This window comes from Calypte anna, chromosome 20 (assembly GCF_003957555.1).
Source record: "Calypte anna isolate BGI_N300 chromosome 20, bCalAnn1_v1.p, whole genome shotgun sequence".
Lineage (NCBI taxonomy): Eukaryota > Metazoa > Chordata > Aves > Apodiformes > Trochilidae > Calypte > Calypte anna.
Window position 1 is genome coordinate 11,105,688 of NC_044265.1, and position 22,035 is coordinate 11,127,722.

At 40.8% G+C, this 22,035-nt stretch overlaps 1 protein-coding gene across 1 annotated transcript in view; it reads left to right on the forward strand.

Annotated features, from left to right (window-relative positions):
* The first annotated feature begins 279 nt into the window (after window positions 1-279).
* The window catches only part of CDH4 (cadherin 4), a 407,807-nt gene continuing 386,051 nt past the window's right edge, over window positions 280-22,035 (forward strand). Inside the window, exons 1-2 of the mRNA XM_030463155.1 lie at window positions 280-456; window positions 2,630-2,741. Of these exons, the coding sequence (XP_030319015.1) occupies window positions 391-456; window positions 2,630-2,741 (178 nt within the window). The 5' untranslated portion in view covers window positions 280-390. The remainder of the gene's footprint in view (window positions 457-2,629; window positions 2,742-22,035) is intronic.

Consider the following 22,035-nt stretch of genomic DNA (forward strand, 5'->3'; position numbering starts at 1 on the left):
CTTCTCCGCACAGGCGAGCTGCGCCTCCCGAGCTTCCCTCACGCGGCCGCGTATCTCCCGCACCTCCGCAGGGTGCCGGGGTGGGCGGTGACTCAGCCACTCCCCCTATCCCCCCCGATCCCTTCCATCCCTCCTCATCCGTCCCTATCCCTCCTCTCCCCCCCCCTTCCCCTCTCCGCTGGGGCGGTGCTTGGCCCTTTAAGGCGGCGCGTGCCCGCGCGGCCGGTGGGCGGGGCCAGGCGGCGGCGCGCGGCGGGCGCTTCACCTGCAGCCGAGGAGCGGGAGGCGAGCGGGAGCGGGGAGGCAGCGACCCCCGGGCCCCGGCACTGCTGCAGCGCGGAACGGGGCGGCCCAACCGCACGGCACCGCCACGGCCCGGCCGCCGGGGACATGAGGACCGGCTCGCGGCTGTTGCTGGTGCTGCTCCTTCCCGTCTGGGGCTCGGCGGTGGTGGTGGTAAGTGGGGCGGCCCCGGTGTAGGGGGGCGGGGGGCTTGCAGGAGGGTGGGCAGCACCTCCGGGATCCGCGCTCCGCGGAGGTTCCGCTGCCGTTACGTGCCCGCCTGCTGCGGGCACGGCAGCTGCCGCAACTTCGGGGTCGGGGCGCGGAGCCGGTCCGCGAGGCTGGGGTGGATGAGTGCGCGGAACGGAGCGGCCCCTCCGCGGTTCCCTGCTGCTTTCACCGTTTATGTATTTATTTTTTAAAAAATTGTCGCCGTAATTTTAAATTAATATTTTTAGTGCTCTCGTTGACTTTGAATCGAGTGCCTCAGCCGTGCCGACAAAACTTGCCCTTTGCGATGCGTGTCGCCAGATAAACTTCGGGGGTAGCGGGACGGGACGGTGGCGATGCCGCTCCGACCGCGGAGCCTCAGCGCGATCGCGGAGCGCTGCCCGCCCCGTGCGAGCCGTCCCTCCTTGGCCGGTGTTGTGGCGGTGCCTCTGACTTCTTTATTTTATTTTGATTTCTACAAGCCTGAAAAGACGCTGAGTGGGCCTGATTTATGCTGGGGGATAACGGTCTGAAAAGTTTGGGGTTTTTAGGAAACGGTCCCCAAATGAAAGGATGGCTGCAGAACATCAACAAATGCCTGAACGCGTGGCTGCAGTGTTACAGTGCGAGCGGGGCGGCTGCTGTATTTCGTGTTGGACTGCCGGCAGGAACAAGAGCCGCTTATTTTTCTGCCTGAATCCCACCGTGCCAAGTTGAATCTGTGAAGATGTCCCGAGTCCGAGCCCTCGGGAGGCTGGTGGCTGCGCAGAAGTAGCCCCGATGCGCTCTCATCTAGCGAGCGCCGTTATAATAATTGGGTGATTTCAGATTCAAAGCCTATTATCCTCAGTCAGACCCTTTGAAATGTTTCCTAATGGCAATATCTTGCCAGCAATGGTCAGAGTCCACAGAGCTGCAGCTTCCTTGCGCTTCCCATGCAGTAGCTGGCATCCCTCTCCCGAGCATGATTTTTAGCAGAGTATGTTGGCTTGCTTTCTACTTACTAAGCTCATCCGAAAGGACCCTTCCCTCCTCTTTCTATCTGTAACGCAGCAGCATCTGTGCCCAGGAGTGTTTCGGGAAGCCCGGGGGAGCTGTGCTCCTCTCCCCGGGGATGCAGGTGCATGCCTGGAGTTGCACTTTCTCGGGGAAGTGACTCTCCCGGTCCCCTGGCTCAGCCCGCACTGCTGGGACTGGAGGTGTCTGAGGCACAGCCTTGGATTACTGAGCGATGCTCTGGCTAGCCCTGCTGACTAGTTCGGGAGTGTTAGAAATCCCTTGCCATCAGGGCTTGTATATAAATCACCTGGTGCTTGTTAAGCATGAATCACTGGCATGTGTGCTTCTAGTCACTTAGCTGGAGCTGGGGTCTAGGGTCTTTCTTGCTGGGTAATGTGTACCACATCCCAAAGAGCTTGAATTGCTGTGCCCATGCTAACATGTCCCCGAGCAGGGGCTGGTTCCTTCCCCGCTGCACAGCCCAAAGTTGCTGCAGAGCAGCTGAGCGTTGAACTGGATGCTTCGCGCTGGGTCCTGGCAGGTTGTGCCTGGGGCTGTGCTTATTCAGTGGCTTTGTTACTTTTTTGATTGGGCATCCCCTCCATCCCTTCCCACTGCTGGGGCAAGGGCAGAGCCTGGAGGATCACAGAGACAGTAGCAGGCAGAGCCTGGGAGCCGCTGCAGGACAGAGGGGAAGGAAGGAGGCTTTAGCCAACCATGGGCTCCTGAGCCTGCTGCCAGCTGGGGTCTTTCCTTTAGTCCTGGGCTTTGCTCAGCTTCTCAATAGCAAAACCCAGTGATGTTGCAACATCAGGCCTTTGCGTGGCTCCAGTGCTTGCTGCCTTGATGAATTGCTGCTCTTTGTTTCCTCCCCTCTTCTGACAGTGCCCAGTATCCCAGCCTTCCTACAAACAATGCTCTCTATTGTAGTGAGGCAACTATTTTCCAACCCCTTTTATTTTTGCAGTTACAGTATGGATCTGCTCCAGCAGATAGCACTTGAGCACAAGCAGTTTCTACTTGCACTCTGCTTTACTGCTCAGGTTTGCTTGTGCCTAAAAACCCTGTTAGTGGGTGCAAAACATTTTCCCAGATGACAAAAGTCATGGTGTGTGTGTTTCTTGTTTTGTTTTTGCAGGCACACAATGGGGATCTTACAGTTAGACCCACATGCAAGCCTGGCTTTTCAGAAGAAGACTACACAGCATTTGTCTCCCAAAACATTATGGAAGGACAGAAGTTACTCAAAGGTAAGTGGAATAAAGAGCTTAATAGGTGCTTCAATAACTGTATTTTTGGGAGGTGAGAGGAGGTTTAAAGCTGCTGCTTTTGATGATGCAATGGTCTGCAGAATTATGCTTGTAGGAGGGTGAAACACGAAGTGGTTTACCTGAGCACAGTTTGGAATACAGATGAATCGCTGAGTCCACGTGCTGGGTGCTTCAGGTGGATTGTTTGCCTGTAGTATGTGAGGTCATCACTTTGCTTTTAAGTCTCCCACTCCCACCCTGTCTGAAGGAACTCTGAATTTGATACTTTAGAAAATATTTTTATGTATGAAATTCAGAGATCCTTAAATTATCTCTGCTTTGAAATGCATGATAAAGCAGACGTTGTTTTTGGAAATGTGGTAAACAAGCCTACAGACATTCTGTTCACAAATGTGGCATTCATTTTCATTACTGCCCCACTGACAACATGAAAACATAGGCAGAGAGAAACTACCAATTAGCTTTATAGTAATTGCAGGATTATATTCACTTTTGTGATTGTAAACTCCAAGACATCTTCATAATCCAGATAACAATAGATTATCCTGTGTATTGATCTGTCTCTCTTGCAAGTTAAAAATAATTAAACTTTGTATTATGCAGGAAGTAATTTTTTTATTCCAAGAGAATTTTTGAAGATAAAACCTTCAGTTGCCTCCACCACCTTTTGTAGATAAATCACTCACCATTGGTGGATGTTGCAGCAGATGTAAAAAGATGACTTATTGTGGAAGTTGGAGAGCACATCAGAACTTCCTGCTCTGCTCAAGGGTTCATAAAACCTTTACTACTTTTGCCTTGAGAGTATCTTTATTCTCTTGTGTGTCTCTCTGCTGGGATATCTGTTGTTCTCCAGAGCAAACACTTGCTTTGTAACTTTAATTTTTAACATTTTTTAACTATTTTTTTTATTTATTGTTGAAAGAGAGTTGTCAGTGTTATTTGTGGCTTCAGTAGAATCCAGGACTGGGTACTTTTTCTATAAATAAGTTGGTAATCAGACCAGTTGTCTTAGTTTTGCTGTTCAAGAATTCTCCTCACTGGCCTGGCATCAGTAATAGACCTTAGAGTTTATTTTTAGTTTGGAAGATAATAAGGATTTTGCATATACAACCCAAGAATGTAGCAACGTGTGAAATAATCAAATACCAATTGTTTGTTTATTTAGTAGCAATGTTTCCCTAACCTATACACTGCAACTACTTAACAGGTCAGCCTGTAAACTAGTAGATTTCACGCCTTTTAGCTTTGGAAATTACTCAATAAGCGATCTCCTCCAAATACTATAAAATCATATCATTAATAAGCTTGGTCAGAGGAGCATTTTTCACTGTTTAGTGTTTGATAAATTGTGCTGCCTGCTCATGTGGGTAGACAACAGAGACAGAGCAGAAGTTCTGTTTGGAGGCATTAGCTGGTTACTTGACAGCAAAGTGGCTGTCATTTCATTTCATTTCAGTTGCAACTGATAATTCTTAAATACAAAATGATATTTAGATAGGATGTCACGTCAATTTAAATTAAAATATATTCTTATTTAATTTTATCCCTTAGGGCCCAGCTGTAGTTTTACATTAGTCATGGCAAACCTAGCTGTGATGTAGGGCTGAAGTAGCCCTCAGGTTTGAGGTATTCATGCACCCCTTGTAAGATTCATGTCCTGATAACATTGTCGTGAGTTATACATTTTGTAAGCATTTTGTCAACTGAAGGAAGTAGAAGTGCAAATATTGTGTTGGTAATAACTGAGCTGTCATCTTCACACCTTGTAATCCACAGTCAAATCCATGATGCTATTTATCATAGGAAACAAATATATCTAATTAATCTGTACAATAATGAGAGAGAAAATCTACTGTATAAAATTCTTCATGCTTGTGTTGTTCTTTATATATACTCCAGCATGTAAAATTGGTAGTTTTCCAGTTTAGGTTTAATTTTATATCCTAACACTTGATATGTCTGAAGCATAGAATGTTTATCACTTTCATCCATCTGGGTGAAGTATTGTACAATAGTTCAAACCAGAAATGGCTTCAGATTGCTTACATTAGCATGTTTGATGGATTGGCATATGTACTGTTTCACACCATTTTACCACACGAAGCTTTGCTGCCAGCTACCACCATCTTATTCATCAGCATCCAGTAATTCCTCTGCAGGCCAAATGGGAATGTTTGTCTGGGAAAAAAGCAGGTGGGAATTCACCTGTCAGTGCTTTCATGGAATTGGGATGGGAAAAAGTGTATGTAGTTGAAATTGCTCCTGGGGGCTCCAGTGGACAGGTGTAATGTCTTTATGTTGCTTAATCCTCCTCTTTGCCCTTTGGAAGGAAATATGGAAAGTCCTGGGATAGTTCATGCTGCCAAAAGGGGCTGTTCATCAGAAGTCAGGTAGTGTGTAGAGCTCACATAGTGGTGAACTTCAGCCAGCAGTGAAAAGTTTAGATGTTGTTGTGTGGTTAGGGAATAAACTCTGTGGCAATAAGCCCAGCATTTTGCTCGAGCTTTGTAATATGCAGCTCTCAAATATATGCAGTGCTGTGAATGTGTCAAAATGAAAGAGTTAGCAGTGTTCTAGGTTTGAATCAAGTTAAACAGATAATGACTGGTTATAATTGACTTATTCCAATGGAAATAGCTTAGCTTTAATTTGACAACAAGAGCTTTTACAGAGTCATTGTTTTATTATAAGTATGCCATAAGCTATTAACTACTACGTTGTGGTTTATCTTATTTGCCTGAGTCAGCCCTCCAAAATCCTAAAACATACAGATTCTAGCAGGAGCTATTTGTTACACAGTAATTAACTTGTTTATGATAAATGGATGGGAGAAATGTCGCGGCATTTTGTTTTATGTATAAATGAAAAGCATTTGCATTCTGAAAAATTCATGATAATTAGACTTAAAATAGTTTCCCCCAGGAGTGCCACAGATACCACCTATTACACAGCACTGCCAACATTGTTGCCTGATGATGGGGTGTCAGCTGAGTTGATCTGTGGGGCCAGTGCCTTCCTTAGAAATTCCACCCCTCTATCTCTTAATAAAAGTTCATGGGGTTTAATCCGTGACATTTTTTGGTCTTTGTTTTTGTTTGCAGGATAATAAACTTAGTCTTGATCACTGATGCATGCTTGTGTTTAAAATAGGATTGTTCACTATTTGATTCTTTAGCCCAAGGAAAACAAATCTCAACGCTTGCAGTATGGCAGAGGACAATTATGGCACGGGTATCTTTTCCTTTTTGTCAATTATTAATGCTAACTTAAAATGGTGAGAACATTGGGGTGGGGGACAATGACATGTAGGGCTGCACAGAAGATAGTTCAGGACTTACTGAGATGATCTGATCCCTGAGTATTAAATCAGATGTATGGATGGGAATGATCATGACTAGAGGCCTCTTAGGGAAAAAGAGAAACAAGGAGTAGGATGCTGGAAGTGATAGGCAATATGAACTAAGGAGGTTGATACTCCTGATAAGTTTATACCCTTTTCCATTTGGTAAAGCTTTTGAAAATTGTAATTAAAAAAAAATAAAAATTAGAAATTCAAATTTTATTGGCATCCTGTGAGACCATGGCAACTGGTAGTGGGTGGAAAGGGGCCAAGGTGTTAAAAGCATTATTTCTTCAGCCTCGTGCCATTACAGGTATAACAAGAATGCAGCTAAACAAGATAACTCAGACATTTCCCTGCAATCAGGAGACAGCATTAGCTGCTGAGGTGTAGAGCCCCTTCTTTGTTTTTCTGCACATCTCTTCCTCTGTGGTGATTCATGTTTCTGTTGCCCTCCCTAAATAGTGCCAGTAGTGATGTAGCAGGAAAACTTCCCTTGTGTAGGCAGTTACGTTTGGGCAGAAGCCTGTGGAAGCACAGTTTATTTTCATACAGGAAGATGAATAAACAGTGCCAGCATGTTGGGCTTTAAGTGTGTATGCAACCAAAGGTAGCCAAGCTTCATGCAAATGTATAAAAACGTGTTTGCTTTCACACTAGGATTTTTATAGTGATGTTTTTGGCTAAAACCATACAAATAAAATACGTGAAGTTTATTGAAATACCTAGGGTTTTTGTAAGAATTTAGTATGGAGGGCATTTCTTCAAAGATTTTAGAGGCAAGATGTTCTTCATGGCCAAAGCCTTTTTTTCTTTCAAAACCTCCATCCTCTCAAGCCTTCATCACCTTCAGTAGTAAAGTTTAGGAATGTGCAAATGTTGCTTAGAAAAAAAAAAAAAGAGAGGGGAAGGACAACCCAAGCAAACCTTTGCAAAGAATGTTTGAGTTTGGTTTCTAGTAATTCATGTAGCAGTAGTTGTAAGAATATACTCTGTACCTCCTTTGGGAGACAAAAATACGATATTCTTGCGGTTAAGGTAATGCAGGAAATGCAGAGTGTGTGAGTGAAATGTTCTTGCAGGTGTACTTAAAAATAATCATACAGCTCCATAATACTACTTCATACGTGAAGTTTGGCTCCTATGAAAGTGTGAGACAAATAAATATTTCAGGAGAAATGCTGCTAACTTTGCTGGGTGCCCAGGGGGAAGGAGCATGCCCCTGGGCTAACAAACAGAACCTGGCAGGTGAGTGTCTGCAGTGTTGTGTGGCTCCCACATGTGAATTGATTGTTGGGGACATTCTGCCTGTCTATACATGTGGCTTCCCACTTTTCCTGTATCCAAATACACATCAGTGCCCATCTGCTGTTAATTTTGGTTCCTAAAGGGTTCTGCAAGACAAGGTCTGGCTCTGAAGCAGAGGTGGGGAGGATGCTCCATGCTGAAGGTGCTGCCTGCAGGTGCAGGGCTGGCAGTGCTACCTGGGCACCCTGTCCTGCCTTCATCTTCTCAGTGCTCTTTGGTGTGTCATTAGGGGTGTTCTTTGGAAGTGAAGACCATGAGGAGTGTTGGAGTTTGTTGTGATGTTTGGTGGTGGTTTTGAGCACCTGGTGTGGGTTACTCAGCCCTTGTAGCAGTCTGGAAGCTTTCCCGCAACCTGGCAAAATATTCAGTGCCTTCTCTGAGCTGCTCTGAGTTTAACAGACTCAGAGACTTTTCCATTCATGATTTCATTATTTTGTGGTCTGTGATTCTGCATGAAAAGTGGTTACTGAAGTTATCATACACATAATTCATTTCACAGCTCCCTAATAGAATCCAAAAGTAGGCAAAAGTCCACTGAGAACTCAGAACTCTTTCTGTAACCTTTCTTCATTCCTTTCTTAGAGAAAAAAAGATGCATACAGATATCAGCTTCTTATGGTGTGCTTGTACATGCTCCAGTGAAGCTGCTGCTCAGAAAACACTTCTCCCATTCCACAGGATAACTTGTTTTGAAAGCAGTTCCTCTTGATGGGAATGTTGCAAATCAAACCCATAATTTCAATCACTAGTTCCATGGGAGACCCCAGAAAGTTGCTTCAGATTGGGGAACTGCTGATGCATATTTATTTTTAATGTTATTCTTCAGATCTAACTTCTGACACAAAAATGATGCTTAAGATTATTTTTTTTAATCTAAATAAAATTGCAGTTAATGAGACCAGAGTAGTCAATAACACTCTGTAGAGTTAATCCCCTTACACTGTTTAATAAGTGTATATATTGCTTTCTAGATCAGAGCTTTGAACCAAATTCCTCAAACCCAAGTAAAATTACTTTTTTCTGCATTCTGGGGAGCTAACTGATTTTTATCTGAATAAATCTGCTTCTCCAACAACAGACTTGGAGTTTTGTGGGGTTTTTTTTCCGAAGATTTTTTTCTGTTAAAGAAGTTCATTGCTTCAAATTAGACACTCTTAAAAAAAAAAAGGATACTAAGGAGAAAATGAAACAAATTTTCTGTTGAATAATTTATTCATTTCTTAATTTATGCTTAGGCTTTTAGGAAGTGAGCCATGCCTTGAACAGTATCAGTTTGTGATTTGTTGTGAAATACCTGTTGTTTTGATCTTCAAACCACTAATGCTAGGTCTTTTAAGGTTAGAAAATGTAAATTTTAGAGTCATTTCTCAGTTCATAAATGGACTGTTTCTGACAGATCTCTTGAGCTCTGATCTCTCAGAGCAGATACTTGAAAGCATTCTGAAAATTCTGTTTGTTTGCATAGGGTAAACAAAAATCAGTTATTCCTGCAATGAAATATTTTCTTACTTAATTTTCATTGACCTAATGCCAGTTCTCATCACCAAATTTCATTGATATTTATGTGCAAGCCTTTTTCTGCCTTATTTCTGCCCTGGAAATGAGTGTAATGTTTTTGTAGAGGTAAATTTTTACATTGCAAAGTAAAGCTGGTGAAGTACTTAGTCTGACAGTACCATGGGCCATGTGCATAGCTCATAGAATATTTCAGTAATATAGATATACTTAAAAGTCTTATTGGAAGGGTGAGAAGAGATTAAAATTACAGAGGATAGAATTGCATTGGAAATCTGCTTCCTAATATAATAGAATGGATTTGAGTAACATAGGGAAAGAAGGGAGTTTCTGTTCAATTTGAGGTTACTGGTATATTCAGAATTAATGCCTTTCCAGTATAAGATTCACTTTTTAATTTTAGGAAAATGGAAATAGTAAGACCTAAGACCAGGAAGTGGTATTTGAAAAGTAATGATCAACTGGGAACTTTGGTTTTGGATGGCTTGATGAGGCTTTTGAGATGAACCCATGCCAGTGACTAGAGACCAGTTTCTCCAGTACCCTGACCTTGGGCACTGCAATAGGAACTTATCCTGACCTAATGGACTCTAAATATACCAAAACTGATACAGACAAACCTTTTGTTTTCTTTTTGGTGCTTAAATGACTCCCCCAGTGTTGCTTTTTCAGGGAAAGCTCAGAAGTCTCTTTGGCTAGCTGTGCCATCAGAGGGTTTTCTTATTGCTCAGTATAATGTGATGCATTAGTTTTGATATTTGGTTTATTTATCTATTAGTATTTCTGAAAGGAGAGTCTGAGAGAGCTGGGATTGTTTAGCCTGAAGCAGAGAAGTCTCATGGGGAGATTTTATCATGTATAAATACCTCCCTGGGGGATGTAGAGATGATGGAGCCAGGCTCTTCTCAATGGCCTGCAGAAAGGGCAAGAGGAAATGGGCACAAACTGAAATCCAGGAATCCCACTGAAATGTGGGAAGACACTTTTGGTGTGAGGGTTATGGGACACTGGAAGAAGTTGCTCAGAGAAGTCTTGGAATCTCTGTTCTTGGAGACACTCGGAACTCCACTGGACACAGATCTGGAACCTGCTCTGCCTGAGCCTTTGCTGAGCAGTGGCTTGGATGAGATGCTCTGCAGGGGTTCCTTCCAGCCTCTGCTGCACTCTGATCCTGTGAAGTACTTTAGAGCTGAATATGAGAAAGCAGAGTGATGAGCTGAGCTGTTGTACAAATACAGATCAAATAACTTTAAATAAAAACATTGCAACACCCTGCAAAAAATGATCCTTACAGGGAAATTGTGTTCCTGTAACTTCTTGGAAGCATAACCTCTGAAGAGAGAATCACTGAAACACCAGGGACCAGCATTCTGCTTTTTGCTGCCATTAATGTCCAGGCTTAACTTAGGCATAGTTTGTCTCCTAGCATAGGAAAATGTTACACCGAAAAAGCTCTTGGTTTCTTCTTTACTTTTAGTAGAATAAAAAAAGAACATACGGAGTTCCTGTTTTCCCAAAATATTTGTCATTAGTCCTGGCTGCTCTGCTTCTTTCAGCAGAGTCCTTCCCAAGCCACTTTTCTGCAATATAAAAAATAGTTGGGTTGAACAAGCATTCTTTTTGCCACAGGCTTTATGATTTTTCCTGCTTGTGTTCATTGTCCCTAATTTATTTATTAATTTTGAATTGCAGTCTCACAGAGGGAGAGAAATGGCAAATGGTCTGGCATATGGGCTGCACTGTCATTGGAAAAGCAACTTTGAGCTGCTCTTGCTGGCCCATTCCTCATGACCCCAGGCTCCAGTGTCTCTCTTTGCCAGCCTGTTTAGATTCCTGCTTTCTGCTCCCTTCCAACACGAAAGTTTAATTATTTTTTCCTGTGCCCTCTCTACTTTCCTGCCACTATTCCTCAGCACTTGCCAGCATTTTGTAATAGAGAGCCAGTGGCAGCAATTCAGGGCTCTGCTACTTGTGCTGTGCAATAGCTGCTGTTTGGAGGGGTCACAGAAGCTACAGCCTATTAGCATTAGCATGGTAATAGCAGCCACTATGTGGAGTGCTGAGTGGGAATGTTGGAAGCTCCTCCAAGGACCCTGAAGATATGTATGGGCCACCCATGAAGGAAAAAAAAAACCAACCCAAAACTTTCCCTTTCTGCCTTGAAATGAGCAAATCTGTGTGTTTCATTGATACCCAGAAGCACTGCAATCACTAAGGCTATTACTATGCCTGTTATAAATCACAATTTAGTAGCAGCTCATAGATTAGTCACAAAAATTACTTTTAGGCTAAAATTTTGTTATACTGAGTTTGTCTAGTAGTCATTCTAATCCCTATTAAACAAAATTGTCTTTAAAATAATTATGAATATAGCAATTATCCAAAGATAAATAGTCAAGATTACAAAAGCTGTTACTGTGCCACATAGCAGGAAAAGCAAATTGGGATTCTTAGTATATGAATTAAAACCACAAGAAATGAGCCTGTGAATATGTTAGAAAATAAAGAAATGCTTGCATTTAAAAAAAGTGCAAATCAGGACTACTTTAAATCATAAAATTTAATAACCTGTTTGACCCTAGAATAATCTGTGGTGATTAATAACTGAGTGTTCAGTATCTGCCCTGTAGTTTCTTCTGGCCATACTGTTTTTATTTTTAATTTTTTGATAAGTCTCATTGATCTCACCAAATAATGGTACTACCTGGACCTGCTTTTGCTCATTACCATCTGTTCATTGGAGTTTGGCAGACTCAAAAAAGTAGAGCTGGAGGCACACAAGAGGATGTCTAATGCATGCTGCTTCCTCAGGGCATGAGCAGCTTCTTTGTAATAGGTTTGTCCCCAGTGTCATTTTGAAGATCCAGTTGTAGGGACATCAACCAATGTATTATATTGCTTCCATTTCTTTCTATCATGTTGCAGCTGAAGCTCTCTTGGTGCAATACAAACCCATCACTATTTGTCTTATTGCAGACACAGAGAACAGTTGTTGCTTTCTTTCTCCCCCCTAATGTGCTTGTAAATTTTTTTTCAGCTTCTGTAGATTGAACCCCACTCATTTGTTCATTTTCCTGTGTCATGCCTCAGCTCCTCTCTCTAAGCCCTTATCTTTGTACTAGCTTGGTGGCCAAAGTTGATCTGACCGTGCCAGATAAGTCTTGCAGTACTGAGCAGACAAGGATTATGTTGCCTATTTTGCAGGTAATATTCCAGTTGATTTATCTAATGTGATTATTGCTTTTTTTCTTAACAGTATGACACTGTTGACTCATGTTCAGCTTGTGATCCAGTATAACCTCCCACATAATTTTTTTAAGAATGCTACCTACCCAGTCACATTCTATGTGTGTAGTTGATTAATCCTGCTCAATTAGGTTATCTTGCTCCTTTTCTGTTGAATTCTATCTTTTCTTAATTTTTATTTATTTTGGCCTGATCTAACTTGGTAGGATTGTGTTGAATTCTAATCTTGACCTCCAGCAGAGTTGCAGTTGCATCCTGCTTTCATATTGCTTGCAGATGTAACAAACATATGCTGCTTTCCTTTATCTGTTCTGTTAATAAAAGTGTGGAACAAACCCTGTTCAGAACAGACTGTCACAGAGCCCATGTGACAGCCTTCTGCTTTGACCACGAACCATTAAAACTTATGCTCTGTGTAAAGTTATTAAAAGAACTAAAATTTCAACAGTGACTTGTGTTCTGAGCATTTTATGCCTTGACATTGTCTACCTAAAAGCTGTAGGAACACAAATCCAAATGTTTCATTTTGTCAGTACCTTTCCTGGCTTCTATGAGAGTTACAAACATAAGGGGCTTTGAATTTTCTCCATCTAGAAACTTTCCAGATTAAAATCCTAGGACAGATCCATGCAAATTAAATAAAATGCTATTGCTATTGGAGGAGAAGGGCTGCTTCAGTTGCCTGTCCAGTATTGGGCATGGTGAATTTGTGGGGTTTTCTACATGCCCCAGCTCAATGGCTGGCCAGCTCTGCAGGTCTGTTTCCAGGCTGCAGGACAAACTTTTCAGGCTGACCTCCCCCAGGATCCAGTGAGGTCTGCTCAGAAGAGGAGCTATAACTAATCCCTATGTGGGCTGAAAGGATAGAATTAAATCAAAGCCAAAGTCGTCAATGGGAGTGCTGTACCTCTATGTGGAGTACAGACCCTGTGGCATAGTCTGTGTTTTCAGTGTACTGAGGGACTGGGAATTTGGTCTTTGTGTCCCATTTCCCATCTTGTGATCTGTCTGCTCTTGTAATGTGTTGAGGGCAAGGTTTTTGTTCCACACAAACCAGGTATTTTACTGCCTCTGTTTATCATACCTATATTATTCATAAAGCTTATTAGAGGGCCCGGCCCACACTTCACTATTTTACTCTTTGATATCTATTTAATTTTGCCCATCATACCTGTGTGCTTTTGGTGACTGAATACAGCCAGATGTGTGCTGATCTCTGTGACAGAGGAAGAGACTCCCTCTGCTGATGAGATCTGGCTCTGGAGCATCTCACTTCAGGAGGGAAAAGAGAGTGAATTTCCAGACAGAAAATTATTTACTGAGTATTTTTTTCCCCCAGTGAAAGTGCATCCCTGAGGAATCAAATCTGGGTCCTGGAGGCCTTGCTACTTGGCTTTTAGGAGCCTCGTTACTGCTGGCTGGTTGCTTAGCTTCCTTGAAAACAGAAGGTTTACACAATTACACATGAAAGGCAACTCATCTCCAGAAGCTTTAAATATTTTTATTTTGTGCCTGAATTATTTAGGGGAATTATACTTTCATATATTTATCTTTTCAAGGGCTTCTGAACATTTTTCAATCGATTCAATGCCCTCTTTTGCCTTTTGACCCTCTGCAAAGGGATAATGGGTAAATGGCATTAAAATGATTGGTCCTGGCAAGATTTGGTTTGATGAAATCTTCAAGCATGGCAACTATAAAAAAATGTTTGGATTGCACCCAAATATTTTCCCTGTGCTGTATTCAGACTGCAAGCAGAGCCCCTCATCAGGAGAAATTTAATGATCTCTAGATTGCTCAACTCTAGATGCTTGTTCAAATAACTGGATAGTGGATTGATTATCTCTGTGCAAAGTTTATGGAAGGGGATTTATTTTTTTTTTTATTTGCCTGGAGTTTGAGACATGAGAGAAACTGAACGTTGAGAGGCTGGTGGCTCTGTGTAATAACAAGGAAACTACTCGAATCGTGCTGGAGAGTTTGATGCTTCCTGACTAGAAGAAAACCATGTTATGTGGGGTAGTGGGCAGTTCAAAATGTTGGGGTTTGGACAGTGATAAAATTAAGCTTAATTCCATACTGATCACTGATTCCCTATTTCACAAGCCTTTTGCAGAAGTTTCTGCAAGTGGTGGATTAACTGCGACGCTTTGGCAAAGCTCGATGCAGAGGATGCATTTTACTGGAATCAATTTTCCCAGTATTTTCAATAAAACAAAGTTTTATTTTCCCTTTTACTGTGAACTGAGGCATAATGCTGGCTGTATCCTGTTAAATAGCAGCAGAACTGAGCAATAGTGGCACAGCTGGTTTTACCTTTGTAATAATATAGCAAGTTTCATTGCCTGGGAAGACATGATGACAAAGCAAAGTTGTGTTAATGCAGCAGTATTGTCCTTTGGCAGTGCAACTGTAAAAGTTTAACAGCTGTAGAGTGGGGTTGCTCCTGGAAAAAAGAAAATAAAAATATAGGGATGGGTTGGAAGATGTTTCATACTGAGTGACTAGAGGCTGGGGTACCCCACAAAACTGCTGGGCCATGGTTCATGTAGGGACAGCTGCAGAGGTGGTGAGTGTTGTGGGGTCTTGCAGAGAAGACAAAATTTCTGCAACAGTTTATTATCAGTATAAGTAATTCTTCAACCTTTCATCTGCCCTAGGGTGCCTTGTCAGCAGCCTCTCATTGCAGTACATCTGTCTGCACCTCCAAGAGAAATTTGTGGGGAGTCCACAGACTTGGGAACCTACTGTTTTTAGGAGATATGTCCTGAGAAAGAAAAACAATAATTAAAAAAAAAAAGCTCAAGGTTATATACCAAAATCAGTAACACATGTTCAAGAAGTTAGTATCTGATGAATGTCAATTGAGTACTTTCCAGATAATAAAGAGCATAGCATATATTTAGTACTCCTAAAATTGCAGAAGCTTTTGAAGAATATTTAAGTCTGACTCATTGGAAGCAGGAGATTTCCCACTGACCCATTCAGAGGTGAGTGGAATGATGGAAGGTACATTTGTTTATTATAGAGGCATTTTGGCTTAAGCTTTTCTTTTGTTAGGTGGCTTTGAAACAGTTTGGTTTTAAGTTCTTCTGTAACACATCAGCCAAATTGCATTAGTAAACATGAGCCAAGCATTTATTTATGAGCCTAATTCAAAGTGTTTCTTGAAGGCTCAGCTGGCTTGAGAGTGGGTCAGCATGCCACAGAAATAGCAAGAAGAGCAACTGTGTGTAGTTTTTCACTTGGCCATGGTTTCTGGTTCTGCTCACCATCCTTTGCTCATTTAAGCACCAGACTGATTTTAACTTTTCCTCTGTTCTTTCCCTGTTGTGGTCACCTGTGCAAACCATATGAGATATGTGGAGGTTTGAGGGCAGTATTAGGCACACTCTGACTTGGGCAAAGAGCTTTTGTATTTTATTATGGAGCTGAGAGGTGAGCAGATAAGCAACAAAAAGTGTTCTGAGGTCACCGAGTCACGATATAGTAGCTATGAGTTTATTTGGAAATCAGAGCAAAGAAAACTTTGCCCCTGTTGACTTGCTTCCTGACAACAGTACCCCCTGTTTTTTCCAGTCGTGTTTCTTCCTAATCCAGATTTTTTTTTTTGCCACATACAGTTAGGACAGAAAAAAAAACCCAACATGAAATTTGTTTTGGCCCTAGTCATGGCTCATAAATAAGGCTAACATCTGTGCTGATAGGGTTTTTATGATGCATTACCATATTGAATGAACAAAGTTTTCATTTATTGCTGTTCTTTTGCCATTGTTATATTTAGGGAGTTCAAGTGTAAAGAGTGAAAGTATATGTATGTATATTACTCATGTATACATCAGAATTTATATGCATTTTGTGAATTTTAATTTAGTCATTGTATATTTTAAGCTAAAAATGGCTCATTGCCTTTCCCTGAGCTTTACAAAACTTTTTCAAGATCCTTCCCAAATCTTAGTCTGTTGAAGACTCATACTGCTGCCAAGTCTACACCATTCTTTTAATTAAAAAAAAAAAAAAAAACAGAAAAAAAAGAGAAGTGAAACTTCCAGTGGATGTAAATCCTTATAATCCTGAAATGATGTAAATCAGTGCTGCTCCTGAAGTCATTGGAACAATTCTGACTTACATCTACTTAAAATCTGGCACATAATATTCCTGCTGGTCTTTTCTTTTGCCCAATAGTTGCTCTACACAGAGTTGGCACTGCAGACAAAGCACTCTCTTACAAGCTGATAGAGGGTGGCACGGCTTCCAGCACTGCTGATTCAGCACAGCAGAGGCCATTTTCCTGATTTCTTTGTGAGCTAGATTAAATTACTCTGCAGGCTGGACTGGAGCCATAGGCCATGGTTTTACAGCCTTATAACATGGTATCCCAGCCCATGGCATCCGAGAGGTCTGGCTGCACGTAAAGGGCTTTTGCTTCCCTGCTAAGAATTTCTAGATTTGGTAATTTGTTCCTTTCTAAGGCTAACACTAGTAGCACAGAAAATATTTTGATAGTCTAGTTGAAATACAAAAAAAAAAACAAAACCCAGGGTTCTATTAATTGAAGGCAGGGCTATCAAGGAGATCAGGTTAAGATGAAGGGTTCTCTGTGGTTTTGTTCGTCATGGCAATGTTTCTTTAGATTTGCTTTGCAGAATTACTGTAAAATGAATGAATGTAAGTTTTTAATAAATATAAAAACTGTAGCAGCATTGAGACATCTTTTCTGATTTTAGAGGTGTGTGCCACTAGAGATGTTTGAATGACGTACCAAAGTTTTTGGGAATTCATTTCCTTTCATGTCTCAGTATAGGGATATTTATTCTCAGTTCTGAGCAGGTTTGGAATTGAACCAAGGGGGTGAAGCTGTGGGTGAGCTGTCTTGTTCACGTTCTACAGAGCTGAGAAGTGGGATGTCTGTGACTACTATAATAGGCACATGGGCAGAGGAAAAAACATGTTTTCTGTTCACTGACAACTACTGGCTTTGTGTGTTTAAAAAGCATTGCCAGCTCTGCTGTGCTCTCCAGTTGGGCTTCAGTATTGCAGCTCATAGCAAAATTGGTTTGGCTTTCTTTGTCCTAACAGGGATGTTGCTCTGATTTACCCTTTCCCTTACAATGCTCCTGATCAGTCCAAAAAGGATTCTGGTGAATGGAGAAAGCAATGCTGTTAATGAGGGGAGAAAAAGGTCAAGCAGATAAAAAGTAAAAGCCATTCTGTTTCCAGTGTAGAGAATAATCTAAGTCTATTCTGTCTCCACCAGGTGTTTGAATGAAGTTGAGACCAAGCTTTAGGAATTTTCACAATAAATTTAGAAGTTTTACTTTATCTCTTATCCCTTGCCCATGTCTTACCACATTGTTTTCTCAATTTAAAGGACTTGCATTATATCAGAAAGATGAGCACCCCATACGTGTGGTTATCTTTGAGTTGCCTTATTGCTTTTCAGCTTTATCTCTACAGTTAAAAAATATATAAAAATGTATATATTAAAAAAAAAGCACAACTAGACAAAACCTTCTGGTTTCAAACTAAAGATGGATATATTTTTTATAATTAAAAAGGACTATCAAATCAGAATGTTTTCAAGCAGTAATTTCCTGAGTGTGAAATACAGGTGAAGTTTATTTTGCTGTGGCTTCAGTGCTGAAACAAAAGTGGGCAGATGAGGGGAAAGTTGTTCTTGTTCTATTTTTTGAGCTTGTTCTATTTTTTGAGTCTTTGTACACTCTTGCAGTATCAGGTAATGTGCCAAGCAGAGGGTTTATCTATTGATTTCTGAATGCATTGTGCTGTTAATCTAAAACTTCTTTCCCCAGTGGAATTTCCATTCAGAAGGCTCTATCCAAGCTCAAGTAAGTTATTTGATTGGAAAGTTTTAAAGAATAATAAAAGAAGGATTGATGCAGTTGGATTTTCATGAGCTCAAGACTTCTAGTACTATAGACAGGCTTTTTCCTCCCATGTGTATCTGGGATGGTTTGGTTCATTATTTAGGAGAAAAGCAGAGTATGGAGATCACTTCAGTTTTACTGTCTTGAGAGTTTATAGATACAATACATGTTCAGAGGAAAGCTGTGAGAACAGTTCTGGTGGTATAACAAAATACAGACATTAATGGGTCACTGCAGTTATGTCTATTCATACATATGCTTCATTTCTTAGCAATTAGACCTTTTCTGCTAAATTTAAACTAAAATTTAGTGGTAGAAATGCATTATTATAACTTCCTAGTAAGAGCAATATGACAAGGGAATTGCAGCAGCTGTCTCAAGTGCAATAATTATATATCCCCTTCTGTATATTTCCAACATCCTTTAAGGAAATGTAACCTTTTAGAAGAGCAACAGCAGAACAGTAGGTGATGCTTTATGGACATTCTGGTTTTAAAAATGTTCCTGTTTCCGAGAACTGAATACAAGAATAAATAATTTTGTATTATAGTAACCCCCTCAAAATGAAAAATTTCTTTTTCCTGTGAGTGGACTGGTACTGTTCCTTTATAGAATTCCTTTATGGTGCAGGAGCTAAAGAAAGAAGGAAATGGATGAGAAGCAGCTGGTAGCAAAGTGAAAATTGGAGGTATATTTGCCTTTTTTGGGTCTTCAGTCCTGTTGTGCTGAAGTCGGTTCCCTTTGACTTCATGGTGTCCACTTATATCCCAATAAAAGGTTTGTGTTGTTTCACTAGGACTCTGAAATTATATCAAGGAAGGTGGATTTGTGCCTAAAAAGAGCTTCCTTGTGAGCATTCCCTGTCTCTAGAGCATTGTAGTTTGTTAGATATGGTGACTATTACTAACCTGGCTTTGGAATTATGCTTGTGCTATTATTTATGCAAAAAGTGCAGCTCTCTGAAGGCATGGGATTAACCTGATGCATTATTTGTTGCATATCCAGGTGGAAAGCTGGAAATTAAGAGGATGCATGAAGAATTATCTGGATATGGGGAAAATGGTTGCATCAACTGTGCAGTTAGTCTTTGTCAGTAGCATTTACAGTTTTGTTCAGCCCTTGTGGTGAGTAACTTAGCAGAATTTACTGGTGAATAGTTCAGTTTCTTTAAATGGGCTGATTTTCTTGAGTAGGCAGAAATTGCATCTTATTTCATGTCTCAGTTTTACTTTAAATGAAAGGCCAAATCCAGATTTGACTTGCTTTTCTTCCTAAACTCCTATTTAAACACTGAGTGAGCAGGATATGTAGGATTTGCCCTAGTGAACTGTTCAGAGTAACTGTTTACTGGACCTGGGGTAACTGCTAGTATTTAGGACTGTGTTAAAGATCCCAGGTTTTGAAACAGTTGGGGAAAAAAAAAGTTTTTTTGTTTTTTTTTTTAAATCCTCCATGTAGAAATGAGTGCTTTAGAATATCTGGAACATCCAGCAGTATCATTTTGCTGCTGAGAATTCAGTAACTGTGTAAAATTGTATTGACCTGAGGGGATTGAAATATAGAAGTGGCCATGCGCTTAACTGTGCAGGAATCAAACTGTTTTACTGATAACATCTTATTGATTCATCTTCTCTTGGTGTTACAAGTAGCCTGAAGCTTTGCAAAAATGAGCTGGTGATGTTTTTGTGCTGTGGACGTTGCAGCATTGCAGCTCTTCATAGGTATTGAAATTTTTATATATGGGCTGAGCGCTCACATAATTATTGTGATTTGTAATGACTGAGCCTGCAGATGGAGCTTCCCAGAGGTTTCATTTCAAGCTAGATAACTGGTAATTCCTCCTTTCTGTTTAAGAATCTGTTGTCCCTTTATTTTTTAATTTATTTTTTTTTATCTGCATCTGTTGAGGTTTCTTTCTGTGAAAAGCTGAGCTGTATCTCTGACTTAATGAAGATGCCTAAAATGATGGAAATTGCCTTAACGAGGCAGTGCTCTCCATACAGTAGCAGTGAAAGAGTGTCTTGCTTGTTGCAAGGGATACTTTGCCCTTTTCATAAAGGAACCGTGGTTTCTAACTGTATTATGAAAATAATAACAATTAAAAAAGCCTTCATACCACAAAGCTTGAAGCAAATGAATGGCTTAAACACCACAATGGCAGATTGTGAGTTTAACCTGCATGTGTTGACTAATTAAATTCTTTTGAAGAAGCTAATTTCATGTATTTTATTTAATGAAGGCTTACTTAAGATTTTAATGATGTGGGTCTTTTCTCTTCAGTAGAATGCCATATTGACTCATGACATATTTTTACACAGGCTTCATTCTGCTGTGAACAACAGCAGTTGAAAATGTGAACGCTTGATAAAGTATCATTAAATTAGGTTATTGTAGTAGCAGATTTTTATTATGCTATTTCACTGAGATATGAATTGATCTCATTCTACTTGGTGTTTTTTTTAAAGGTGCAGCATTGTTATTGATTATGCTACTTTGTCTCAAGTGTTTCATCAGCCTGCTGGCAGGTTTGGTCCCTCTACAATTTTAGAAATTACCAGCCATTGTGTATGGTATTTTTCTGTGTGTTTTGTGTGTGTGTGCACGTGTCTTTTTTATCACAGATACACTGAAAGAAATTCTGTGTCGTTGCTGTTCCCTGGCACACAGCAGCTCTCCATCCCGGGGTGCTGGGTGCTGCTGAATGGTGGAGAAGGGATTGGTGTCCTGCTCAGAGGCACTGCTGAGTGGGCTGGGATCCTGGGCTCATTTCCAGGGAATCCATGAGATTTATCAATAAATCTCAAAATCAATTCTGCTCAAATTTTATAGCATGTGAATTTGGGGCAAGAGTTTCATCTGTGCAGTCGTTGCAAGAGTTGTAATGTGTATGTCACAAATGAAGTTGGAAGAGCAGGAGTCTACATCTTGGGTACTCAAAACTTTGAGGTGTTTATCCACATTAACTTGAATAGTGGATTTCTTCTATAAATTTTGGAACATGCAGACCTATTTCAGTACTAAGTTTATTGGAAATGGATTGCTGTCAAGGCTTGTCCATTAATTCCCTTATTGGCACTGGAGCTGCAGTCTTCCAGAGAAAGTGTTGGATGAATAATCTTAATCTAAATGAAAACTAGGTGGGTTTCAGCATATGCTAAGGTAAAAGTCCAGCAACAAAATATGTATGGGTTCTTCTAGCCACCCTTTTTGTGTGATCTGAGCTAATTCAATGTATTCCATAAGTATGAAATGGTATTTCAGCTGTCTGTGAAATATTTTCAGACTTCAGTTATCACAAGTGATTGATGCTGGTGTTTTATACGTTAATAAAGTTTGTCTTGATTTTTTTTTTTTTTTTTTTTTTGACATATGCTTAGCCAAATGTAAGAAACTTTTAATCATAAAGTCCTGCTGATCCTCAGGGATGGTTTGTGGTCTGTCTTGGTCATCTTTGTCTCCTTATCAGGGAAAGGATTTTGACAGAGAACCCAAACATTCCACTTTGAATTAAAGCACTGGTTTTACTTTGCAACAGGTGGGGATTTGCCACTGCGGGGAGGCTCCAAGGGAAATTAAATATGCTTTGACCCTTGAGCTTTGTGAATGGGCATTGAGTGACTGCCAACAGATGTGCTTTAGCCAAATATTGACCTGTGGAATATATATGGCCAGGGAGAGCTTCCAGACGTCCTGCTGCCCTTGGGCTGTGGGAACACCGGGGGCCTCTCCCGAGGGTGAGGCAGGCATCAGTACCAGGTTTCTGTGTATTAATGGAAGAGAAAACTGTCCTTGTGGCAAAAAAAATCTCCCCACTAGCTTGAGGTTGGTGATGGAGAGAGTACAACTGCAAGGCTGAACAACTGATGTTGAAAAATTGCTGTAACTTTCAAGAAATTGGTGCTAATTAGACTATTTTGTCATTTTTTTAAACAACAACAAAAAAACATAGTGAAATCAAAGCGTGGTAGAACAT